General features: G+C 37.8%; 1 protein-coding gene across 9 annotated transcripts in view; it reads right to left on the reverse strand.

Moving 5' to 3' along the window:
- MAGI2 (membrane associated guanylate kinase, WW and PDZ domain containing 2) overlaps positions 1-12,758 on the reverse strand; it is a 1,294,930-nt gene that overhangs the window by 273,451 nt on the left and 1,008,721 nt on the right. For 6 of the 9 annotated variants that reach the window (XM_074340646.1, XM_074340647.1, XM_074340644.1 and 3 more), the window contains 3 exons: positions 5,336-5,457; positions 4,852-4,980; positions 2,962-3,144 (listed from right to left, as the gene is read on the reverse strand). In XM_074340646.1, the coding sequence (XP_074196747.1) occupies positions 2,962-3,144; positions 4,852-4,980; positions 5,336-5,457 (434 nt within the window). The remainder of the gene's footprint in view (positions 1-2,961; positions 3,145-4,851; positions 4,981-5,335; positions 5,458-12,758) is intronic. The other 3 variants (XM_074340649.1, XM_074340648.1, XM_074340653.1) reach the window with 1 other exon arrangement.

Genomic DNA, 12,758 nt, shown 5'->3' on the forward strand with positions numbered 1-12,758 from the left:
GTTTGCCTGGCAGTTTCAAGTTCTAGGGATACACAAGTAAAGAAAACTTTAGTCATAGAGTAAACCTCTATTCCTAATTGGTTGAAAATTTATATGAGAAAGGTTTTATACAAGGTATGTGTGCATTTATGATATCTATGTTTTTATTTGAAGATATATGATTATATACTAGTCTTTGATTTTTGTCTAACTAGTTCATCTTTACCAGTTCTGGTTATCATTTTACTCAAAACTTCCTGGGAACACCCATTGCAGGTGAAATATTAACATACACTCTGATGGCATATAAATCTTTTTCTAGGTATTCCTCACTACTGTGCCTTTGCATATGCTGTTTCCTCTTCCTATAGCTTTCTTCACTTGTCCCGCCCCCCAGCAAATACCTACTCATCATTGAAAACTCTGTCAGGTAACATCTTCTCTATGAGTCCTTCCTTCCCTAAGCACTTCCCAATAGAACTGTTCTCCCTTTCCTCTGTACTATTTCTGGACTTTGTACATATTTTTATTATTGTACTTATATAAATATTTATTAACATGTCACTCATTATTTCTATACGCTAAACTTCTTGAGATAGAAACATTTGTCTCTTCATTTTAGCATCTCTAATAATAATAAGCAGACTGCCTGGCACATATGGGACATTCACTAAGTATTAGATAAACTAAACTGAGGAGCCATTCCCTCTCTTATAACTTGTGGAATGCCACAGAAATGTGTTCACATTTTATTTTAAATTATCTCAAAATTAAAAATAAACATTTAAACATATTTGAATACTTAGTGAGCAGATTTCAATGTTTGATTAAATTCTTTTCTGATGAGAGAAATTCTCATCCCTAGAAAAGCCTAATAAAGTTATAGTTAGGAACATGTTTTTCTTTTTAAAAATTTCTGTTGCGCACTCCCCCCACTCTTGACTGTGTGTCAACATCATGGTAATTATAGACTCATCCTACGTCTATTATGTTACAATCACTAGTTTATATATTGAAGGTCCCTCCTAGACATCAACCCCTTGCGAGCTGGGCCCTCGTCACAGCCATTTTGTAGCCCTGTTACACGGCCATGACTGTGAAAGGGAAGACCTGAACAGGTATTTGTTGAATTATTAAATAGAGGAATAAATAGGAGACAGTGAATAGAATTAAATCCTAGGTTCCTCTTTCTCTGTATTAGGATCTGTATTGTGATTATCTTGAAAATCTCATAAATTCTACATAAAACATTGACATTGTTGTTGAATAAGGCTAGATTACACTGTGTGGATGTGGTAAACTAGGAAAATGAGTAGGAAGGGAGAAAGCTTCACTGTTCAAATATTTTTATATTGTCTTTTAAGTTTACACTGAAAGAAGTCTTTTCTAGTTTTGAAACATGGACTGGTGGGCTGGATCAGAGAAAAAACTAACTGGATTCTTTATTATGAAAAGAAATAGGTTTGTTACCTATTTCACTGAAGTTCAAAAGCTTTAGGGATCTTCCCCCTCGGCTAAGATGGCACTAATTCCATAATTTCCTCTTATTCTAATTGTAGGCAATAGGATGATTTTTAGTTTAGTCATTTGATGTTTCTCTGATTTTTTTTCAACATAAAATTATGGATGCCTATTAAAATATCACAGATAAAGAGTAGATTTGGACACTCTAGCTTACTGTTGCAGAAAATTATGTGCACGCAAATTTTGCAACAGTAGGGTTTGAAAAATGTAGTGAGTTAGTTTTGAAATTTCACTCAACTTTTAAGGAGATGTAGCATCTATAAATGTATTATTACTCACTAGTGAGTGGCAGTGACAAATATACTCATTAGGAGAAATTGAAAAGAAGTTATTTCTATAGGAAACATTCAGTAAATGCCAATAAAGCACTAGTCTTTTTTTTTTAAATTAAAAATACCAGGAGAATACCTGAGTTTTATGTGATTTCTTCATACACAAACCACTTTAAAATCCATGGAATAATAGTTCACAAATATATAGACCATAAAAATGGCATAACTTTTTCTCAAAAGTAATTCTCTAATTTGTGTATCTACTAGAATGTACTGACTTTTGCAAATTGATATAATAAATTAAATCAATGCTGTGAAAAATGTGAAATGGTGATATAGTTATTTGGAGTGTAGTTCCTACAGTTTATAAATTACTCTTTCTAAGGCATTTCAAAAACAACACTACAAAATTCTTGAATCAGGATTTTAAATACAAAATATCAAATCTGATTTCCTTTTTTTTTTGTCTGATAAGGAAACCAGTTTTTATAAATTATGGGACTAATCCAAGCTGAAGGACCAGGTAGAAGAAGTGAAAATTAGACTCCAAAATCAGACTTCCTTCATTACCTTTTTCTTGACCTCTGTACACCTTTAACATTTTATGTATTTTTTTGCCCTTAACAATTTGCCTCTGTATTTCTATATTAATTAATTTTAATTATAATTTGATAGACATCCAAGTAACTGCATTTGAAAATTAATTCATAAGGACTAGAGAAAAAACCTTATATATTAAACATATGGGGACATATGAAGATGAATACCATTTAAAGTTTTTTTCTATGATATGAGCATGAATATTTGAATATCCAACCTGGGAAATTCAGATAATATTACAAGATTAATCCAGATTTTAAAATATCAATGGCTGAATATAAGCTAGAAAAGTATGAAATGTTAATCACATCCCTAAGAAGAAATTCTAGAAATTAGAAAAGTATCAATCTCATGAGTCCATTGATTCCAAGAAACAGAAGGGGCAGTCTGAAACATGAGACAAAATGGTACTGAAAGCTGTTTCCAAAATACTTCAATTTGATACTCTTAAACTTATTGAAAACATAATTTGTAGTTTTCCTAATGTGAGGTGACCTTTGACCTTCAAATTAAGAGCACAGAAAGAATATTTGCCTTAGGAAACAAGACATTATGAAAGAATTTTCTAAAGCACGGAGGAACTTACCTGTTTCCATTTTTCCGTCCTGTGCTGCGGGCCCATCTGGAATCACACTTTTCACCTGCAGAAACTCATCAGGCTCATCTCCACCAATGATGGTAAATCCAAAACCCATGTTGCTCTTTTTAAGGGTGGTGCTGAGGAATGTTCCCTTCAACTGGGATGCATCCCGGGTGAAGAGTGGTTTTTCTACATTGGCCAATATAAGTTAAAAAAGAAAAAGTACATTTAAGGCAAGTTCTCACAGAAGGGAAGCCAGCCACTGTGGAGCCATCCGATTAAATGTGGGGGTTTCCTACATTTATTCCTACAGTAAACGCAAACAGGTGTGAATGCAGAAGCAAAGCGCTTAGTACTTCCTACAGTCACAGAGCAGTCCCAAGCATCCAGGGAAAGGTGAAAAAGCTGCTTGGTTTGGAGAGAGATTTTTTTTTTTTTTTTGTCAAGTCAGTGTTTCTATTCACCAGAGTAGCCCTTTTTGTGCTTAAAAGGGGCTAAATCAACAGGTTGTCAGCACTTTCAGATAGAGGAGCCCACAATCATCCAGCCTCATCTCAATATAGTTCTCTTGTTCTGAGAGAGTCCAGGCAAGAGGTATGTGTCAGGGGCTGGTCCTGCACAAAACCTTGAAGGGACAGGACTAGAAAACTGAAATGGACTGTTTTGTTTCGTAAAGCATAAAAGCTGTGGAACGCTGCCACCTATTCACATGACTAAACTGTTTAGAAAGAGTACCTGGATGTGGGACTGGGTTAACTTTTGCTTATATTGTGAGATGCTATAAAGATAACCAAATAAATCAATGTCTACTAACCGATCGTGTTTAGTATACTCTAAAATGTGAGCAAAAGGCAAGCCAGTATTTCTAGATATAATTATGAATGTAAAGGTAACACATTTTGTAACAATATGTTGCTACATTCAAATCAGATACTTAAATAATCTGAACAGAACTTGAATCCACTCATATAGGTTTGACCACTAATTTGTTATATATATGCTTTCCCAGCTACGATCTGTAATAAACATATTCCTAATAAATGCTGTAAAAATAATAGTCGTACTAGGAAACAGAATTAATATCTTTTGAATGCTATTGTAGTCAAGTATTTTATATATATTTTTAAATTGTTACAGTTTGGTTGATATTTGATGTCTGTAACAGTCAAACTTACTTAGTAACTTAGTTAAGTATTTTGTTTGGTACTTTTGCTGCTACATTTTGGATATATGTAATGGAAAAACCAGAAAATAATGAGTCATTATATTGGAATTTTACTTTGTCTATTTACATACCATATTTCCCCGAAAATAAGACCTAGCCGGACAATCAGCTCTAATGTGTCTGTTGGAGCAAAAATTAATATAAGATCATTTCTTATTTTACTATAAGACCTGGTATAATATAATATAATATAATATAATATAATATAATATAATATAATATAGTATAGTATAGTATAGTATAGTATAGTATAATATAATATAATACTGGGTCTTATATTAATTTTTGCTCCAAAAGATGCATTAGAGCTGATTGTCGGACTAGCTCTTATTTTCGGGGAAACACGGTATCACATATCTTTCTTAAAAATAGACATCTTCTTTGAAATAAAAATAAAAACACATATAATCGTATCACCTACGTTTCCTTTATGAAAGTGATGTTTACAGTTGGAGAGAAGTTCAACACGAGACCTTTACATTCATTGTAATTGTGCCACAGTGTATAGTGTGAAAATCATCAGCAGGTAAATCTAGGCCTCCTGACTACAAAAGCCTCCTTGCTTTCATGATGAGTAGGAGCCCACGAAGATGTGAAAGGTTTGTACAGCCTCACATCCCCCTGCGTGGCTCCAAAGTGCAGTCAGGTACAGCAAGCAGCCCCGGACATACCGACAGGCCAGGGCCTCCGGGCGTGGTTGCGCTGATAACACGACAAGTCACTCACGCTGCATGACCTTCCCGGGGCAGCGTGGGGGCGGATGAATTTGGGCCTAGGTAATGTCGATGAAGAGCTGCCTACTGTTATAAAGGAGAACAAACCTCATTCTAGTACTTGGTCTTTTGAGGACAAACTTCTGACTCTAGGCATCTTGCCTGCAGTTTGAAGTACCACTATCAAAACCATTGATCTCCACGTGGCTACGTGCTGTAAATTCCTATAAATTCTTATCACGTACTGCCCGAGGCTTTAATCTGTGGTTGCTAAATGCATTAGTTTAGAATCAGAGCAAACACCCAGCTAAACCTAATAGAAGGGTTTGGGGAAAGCAAATCAATGATTTGGAATAGTCCAAGCTAAAGGTGTGTTTGGAAGAGCAGGCAACTTGAGAGACAATTTTTCCCTTTGAAACATTGCACGTTGACAGGTACCAACCTCGGAAACCTGGGGCCTGCAGGGGCTTTGTTCCAAGTTCTGTGTGGGGCATGTTATGCTGCTGTAGCTTCCTTTTTGCTTCCAGGACAGGGTTTTCAAACTGTGTTCTTCTATTTATGTGGCTGAAAAATAAAATTTCAAATTAGGATAACAGTGGGGCAAAGTCATTTAAAAGAACACGTGTCTAGCTCTGTGGAGAGCAGGCGATGAAGAGATAGATACCTTACATGGTTATAATCAAATGCCCCACCAGGCTGAAGTCAGGCTCTGCTGGGGCTGGCCTGTGTGCAGCACACATTTCTGTGACAAGAGTGGAGTTTTCAATGGCTCTATCATATGTGATTTTATTTAAATCATGTATGATTCAGCCAGTAGAACTAGAATGTGTTCTTGTTTTCTGTGCTACTGGGTTAGTTTGAGACGAGTTTGGTTCATTAAAATAAACGGTCAGCAAATGAAATCTATACCAAATGGTGTTGAAAAAAAGAATATCATCTAAGCTTTGCAAAGTCCCTATAAGATACGTATATGGTAAATTCACTGATTTTTTTCCTCGTACCAACCGAAGACAGATCTGGACTGAAGGGCTGGGAGACAGGAGGAAAGACTCCCTGGGATATGATGGAAGTTGTAGAATACCTGTAGGAAGGCTGATGCTGAGGTCAATCAAAAGTAGAGTATTTACTTTCTACATAGAGAGATGATAAATTCATATAAATTATACACAGAGTGGCCGGAAGTAACTGTGGATCAGCTTAACTAAGGGCTTATAGTACAAAAATTCCTTACAATAGCCTTACAGTATAATGAATTCTTCTATGAAATTTAGGGTTCCCAGTCCATGGAGAGGCTAGAAACCAATGAGCCTGCTTAGAAGCAGTGCCATGTAACTCTTTCTCTAAAAAATAAATGTACCACGAGAAGTTTGGCATACATATTGATTTTGGTTCTTTGTATAAACAGAAATAGGATTATGGAATGAAAGCATGAAGAGGAGAGAAGGGTTAGAAGAGGAATGAACAACTGTTGAGTACTTAACTCTGGGCCAGCTATGTATAAATTTCCTCAGTTACGTCTCACGGCAACAGTGTTGAATTCTAATTATCCCATTTTAAGGTGATGAGACTGACATACAGGATGCCGAATGACTTGCTCTAAATCGCACGCCCAGTGAGTGGAAACACTGGATTTGACCATGTCTATCTCTAAAATGCACCTCTCATCTACATACCTTCTCTTTCCAATGCATGATTACACAATGGCAGTACACACATATTTAACATACATACATGCACACACACACGCACACACAATCCTCTCATTTTATGTCTTCTAAAAACTACACATCAGAAAGCAAAGAAAATAAAAGAAGCAAAGTCTCAACAGCCAATTTTCTGTTAATATAAATCAGATAATTTCCGGTGAGGCAGAAAAACGGTTGTCAGAAACATAGGACAACTGCAATATCTAATTACTTCCTCATGTGACAGGAGTGTAGCTGCCTATCACACAGGCTCCAGCGTCAGTGAGTCCTGGATTCAAAATCCAGCTCTACCACTTGATTAGCTGTGTGACTTTTGGCAAGTTATTAACCCTGAACCTTGCTGTCTTCATCTATAATACGGACATGATAGTCCCTTCCTCCTGGGGTGGTTGTGAGGATTCAGTGAAATAATGAATATTCGTACAGGGTTTCAAGCATAGACATGTTCAGTGACTAGCAGCAGCTGTTATCACCATGGCCACCGCCATCATCATGTTATCGTCACCATTACTATAATCATTTTGAGTCCACGGGAAAGGCTTTCCTGGGGGTCAGGGGGAGAGGATTAACATCACTTCTCTAATATTGCTTCTGGTATAGCCCATGGTGCTGTTCAGGATGGGGATTCTTAGAACAATGTTCTTTGGTAATGGAACTCACCGGCATGGGGTTCAAAGTAAATCCGTCTTATGTAAAATTATTTTCCACTGGAACTAAATGCTACTGAAATGCTCTTGAGCACCCTGGGGTCACACTGATCTGTGGTGTGCAGTGAACTACGGCTCGTGAGATGTCAATGCTTCTTTGCCCCATAAGCTCAGACAAAGCCATTCTATTTCAGGAGGGTCCGAGTTGGAAACCTGTCTTCCCTTGTTTCCACTTTCCCTTACTACAATCCTCGAAACAGTTCTATCATCTAAAGAAACATTCTTCCTGACCTGCCCTGACTTATCTCTGTAACTTCACTTTTGGCTGCATCACCACGTGCACTCTTTGCTTTGAACCTACTTGGAGCTACTCTGATCAGCAACACCCTATCAAGCCTTTATCTCATCAAGCGAGATTCAGGGTGTCAATGGTGCGGTGCTTGAAGCGAGACAGCCTGTGTTTGAGGTGGCATCTTGGACAAATTGCCAAACTCTCTAAGCATCAATATCCTCAACCATAGATGGAGACATTAATATCGACTTCTTGGGGTTGCTGTAAAGATAAGAGAACTAATGTTTGCAAAGCACAGATACATAGGGGGGACCCCACAATGGAGTGTAGCTATTCTTTATTCTTCAAGATACAGCTATTCTGTATTAATAATTGCTGCTGCTATTGTTATTATTATCACAGTGCTTCCCCCATCTGTCCCATAACTCCTTCCTTAACCTCTGCCAGCAAGCAGCATTCCCAGCCAGTGTTAGCCTCCTCCCCGAGGCTCTCACAGAACTGGCCTCAACAGACTTCTCTCATCACAGTCTACTTATTTTCTTATCATTAAGAGGATTTGAAGTACTTTTAAAGAACAACAATGAAAAGTAAATAAAATCAGGGTGAAGTTAGTTGAATCAATAGACAAAACTGACAATATAGGATTCTTACTTGTTTACTAGAGTTTTGTTGCAAATTAGCTTTGAGCTTTCAAGCTGCTAATTCAATGGGAGAGAGAAACCAGTTACCGTATTTTGCCATGTATAATGCGCACCCAGGTTTTGGGCCCAAACTTTCAGGGGAAAAAACAATCTTTCATTTTAATTTTTTAATTCAAATCTTTATTTGTTTATATTTAGATACTTGCTTTTTATAGCATAAAGAAATTTTAGCATTTACTTATTATTACACTTTTAACTCATAAGCATAAATAAAGGAATTTAAAACATTTATATACTGAATTGGTACTACCTTGTATAATGCGCATCCTTATTATTCCCTCACAAATTTGGGCAAAACAGTGCACATTATACACAGCAAAATACGGTACATTCTCCAGAGTATTTAAGTTAAACCCAAGAGTTGTTCAGAAGGACATAGTATTCCTGTTACTCAGTCTTATGAGATCATTCTTTCCAGGTCGTGGATAAAGAGCTATCTGTGATGTAGTATATAACATCCTAAGTGGTAATTTCATAATAATGAATTAAAAGGGCTAGAGTAACCTCCTCACCCTGTGTTTTAATGATTGATTTTCATTTTTATTTCCTTCTTTAGGTTGTGCACACCTGTGTACAGGGTCCATGTGTTATTTATCTGTATACTAAGCATCATACAGCATGAAAGATAGTTTTTTACTAAATAGCTCAATGATGAGTGTGTGCTGTAAGACTTTTGTTTATAAATATATGATAGTGATTTCGAGAAACCAAGAAAGAGCTTTGAAACATGCCACAGAATCAGCTTTCCTCCTTTCTTATCTGTTCTGTTTCTCCTTTGGTAGGCCATTATTCATCACAGGCATAATTTCATCAGTACAAAACGCATTACAAGAACTTCCTGGAGTACGTTTGCGTATACTATTGGTTCCTCCAACTTGCCACCTGGGTGTAATTATTTCCTTAGTAAAGTCAATATGTAGCCACCTGCTTTATGGACACAATGTTGAAAATAGTCCACTCACCATCAAAGTGAGTTTCTAGAGTTCACAGAGAATGAAAATACCAATGAACTGGTCCATCATGCCTTATACCCCACAAAGAGTGGAAACTCGGTATGGTTTTAGTATCCTGAGCTAATTGCTACAGAACATTTAAACTGTCACAAATGAAGTCATTTAAAACTTAAAATGCTCCTGAGCTTTAAAAGACCTATCACAAAGAAATATGATTGTCACTGAATAGGGAAGCGGTGTCTTCCTTGCGCTTCTGAAATGTTTAGTCTCTTTAGCAAGGATTTGGCAGTCTTACAATGTGTCCAAAGGATGTGAATGACAAATGCCATCCTCCTCCTCATTGTTTAGACTCTGTGAGATAATTACTAGCTATTTCATCTAGCTTCCATACAGAACAGGAACCTGGGCTGCTACCAAGACTTCTTATTCTTTAATTATTATTTAGTCTGTTTTCATATTTTACTAAAAGAATCTTCAGGTGTTAAGGGCCAAGGGAGTAAGAGATATATTCTGAAGTGGGTAAATTCTGACAATGCCATTTTCCCTTTCCAAAAAGGAAAGACTATTGATACGTCCATGTCAGAATGGCGAAGGAATCAGGATATTCAAGGACGAGACTCCATCCTTAACCATCCTGTATGTGGCGGTGTTTTGTAGTTCAGGATGAATGTGCAGAGCTTCAAAAACAAACAAAAACAGAAAGAGAGAACACTCAAGCCCACCCTAAATCAACTGAGCCATAATCTCTGAATGCGGTATAGGCATTGGCACTTTTTTAAAAAAAAGCTTCCCAGGTAACTCTAATGGGCAGCTAGGGGTGCAATCCCCTGAGTTAGAAGCTGAGAAAAGGGAGTTGAATAAGCAGTTTCTTGCCTGCTAAGACTTATGCGGAAGTCTCTTTTTCTGCATGCAGCCGTAGGGGGTACTAGGAAATGCTATTTTGCTCCAGAAGAGAGGGCTTGTGCCATCAGGAATTGCGGAAATGCACAGAGCAAAGGAGATGTGCGCAGCTTATTGGATGATAGGATGCCAAAGGGAGTCCCAGATCAGCGTCCTGTTTGCCTGCTACCTCCTTCATGCTGGGGGAGGGATAAAAGAAACAGGAGGAAAGTCATATATCTTGAGGCCATCGGTACCCACAGGACAGGTGTGTTGAGGGTTATGAAGGTGGTGATCTCACCCTCACAGTACCAGTGCTCCCTCCTTACTCCAAACTGTTCACCCCACCTTGCTTCTCCTGGGTCCTTAGACAGGCACTTTTAGTGCATAGTCAAGAGAGACACCTTTTATACCTGCTGGTCACTATCCCACTATCTTGACTTCAGTTGATACTTTAAAAATGAATCTCTGGGTCAATGTGAGAGAGAAGAGAGCAACTTTCAAGTGGAGATTTTGTGACAAGCAAAATATTTCTAAGGTGTTCAAAATACCTACACTAATCACTCTAAGGCATGAAGTGGCCAGCACTCAATAAATATTTGTTGAATAAATGCATAAATGGAAGCAGGCATGCATGAAAGGTACTTGATCTCACTGTTTTCTTGTTTAATTCTGCCATAAAATACAGGTTGTGCCAGTCAGAACTTTATGTGAAGCTTAAGACAAGCTTTTGTGATATAACTGATCTGCATTTGGACAAAGACTCATGGAATCCTTCAAAATAGAGACTCCCTCAAGACATTCTTGTGGTAGGTGAAAAAGTCATTCCACTTTGCTGATGAAAGATCTGGATATGAGTTGCTGAGAACTAGCAGCTGCCATCTTGTGTCACAGTAGCAATATACTCATATGGAAAAGCACTATGTGAGGGACAAAATGTGGGCGAACCAGAGAGGCTGCCACTCAGCATTGGGAGTGGGGAGATTGGTTTGGGGTTGCAGCTCAGTATGTCATCTTTTCTATGCAAACTGGCTCTTTTGGGGGCTTCTCCAAATTTATTTTACTTGAATTTCCTTCCTTCCTTCCTTCCTTCCTTCCTTCCTTCCTTCCTTCCTTCCTTCCTCCCTTCCTTCTTTCCTTCCTTCCTCCTTCCAATAGAATAATTCCTGAATGGAATCCAAGAGTGTGAATTTCCAGGTTGCTTGGAATTCCCTAGGTTTCCTTTGACCCCAATTCTGATGTCCAGAGTGGCAGATGGTCAGGAAAGTGTGTATTACCTCCTCACAGTGTCAGGTGCAGTGGCCGCTAAACACATACATCGCACCTTCCCTGTCTGTATTTTATTCATTTTAATATAAGCCTTGAGAAGTCCCCATAAAGTTTTCTCTACTGTCAAGTTTGGATACATGGAATGAAAACGACTTCATGCTTTGGACACTTAGAGAGGATACTATCCCTATGGGGTTCTTCAGCGGCTGACTGTCTTCCCAGAGGGCAGGACACGGTATCAGAGGTTGGCCACCGCAGTCCATTGCTGGCATTCACATCCAAGCCCCACTGCAACCCACGCATGTGACCTTGGGCACATCACCTACACTCTCTGTACTTCAGAATTTTTCATTGTAAAGTTGGGACAAAAATAATACCTGCCTCGTAAAAGTTGTGCATTAAATGAATTATAGTGAGTAAACCATTTAAGACCAGTGCCTGAAGTACACAATAAATGTTATCATGCTTCATCAAATGTTTGTTTATCAAATGGTGGTTGCTAGGAACAATGGTAAGAGGTGCAAGGAAGGGCAAAGTTCAATCAGACATGTAGTCTAGTAGGAGAGTTAAAACAGAACAAAAAGAACTATAAAATAGGGTTTATATAATGTATATCTCAAAGCTGAATTTTAAAAGTACTAAAGACTAGTATTTTAAATATGATTTATTTTAAAATATGAGTTTTGCGTTCATGGAAAATGGAAGATTGCGTCTATTTTACTTGGAGCATTAAAAAAACAAACAAACACAAAAACCCCCAAACAAACAGAATAATTGAATCCTGCCTCTTAAAAGATTTCTTCCCAATGCTATCACTTGTGATAATTTTCTTCGTATAATTGTCCATTCATTGCTCCCTATTATACCTGAGGGGAATGTGGGTGGGAAGATTGAGTAATTCCTGTGTTACCTTTCTCCAGCTCTTCCTGGATGGGAGGGTGTCTGACCTGGGGGTACAGTGGTTGGTGGGAGGTTGAGTCACAGCTGACTGAGCAGAGTATCCATATATTGGTACTGAAACTCTCACAGCTAAAGAATCCGTCCTCTACTCCACGGGAGGTTGAGCTTCCCAAATGTGGATACATTTTCAAATAAATGAGCTCTCTCCCCTCTTCTTTCCCATTAGTAGTACTAAATTATTTAGTTAAGACATTAACCTATATTACGTATTTCGTGTGTATCTTATGTATAGGGAGATTCATCACTTAGCCATTACTATTTACCAATAATGTGGAAAACTTGATACTTTACTCCCAGCAGAAATGGCAGTCATGAAGCCTCTATGACCTACAAGATACATAGACTCATTTTAAAAAATGTCAGAGCCAGTAGGTATGCATTTAAAAATGTTGTTTCCTGTCCGACCTTCCTCATTCCCATAAACTATCTCTCCTAAATGTTATTGCTGGGTGCAGGAG

The sequence above is a fragment of the Rhinolophus sinicus genome, linkage group LG09 (assembly GCF_036562045.2).
Source record: "Rhinolophus sinicus isolate RSC01 linkage group LG09, ASM3656204v1, whole genome shotgun sequence".
Taxonomy (NCBI): Eukaryota; Metazoa; Chordata; class Mammalia; order Chiroptera; family Rhinolophidae; genus Rhinolophus; species Rhinolophus sinicus.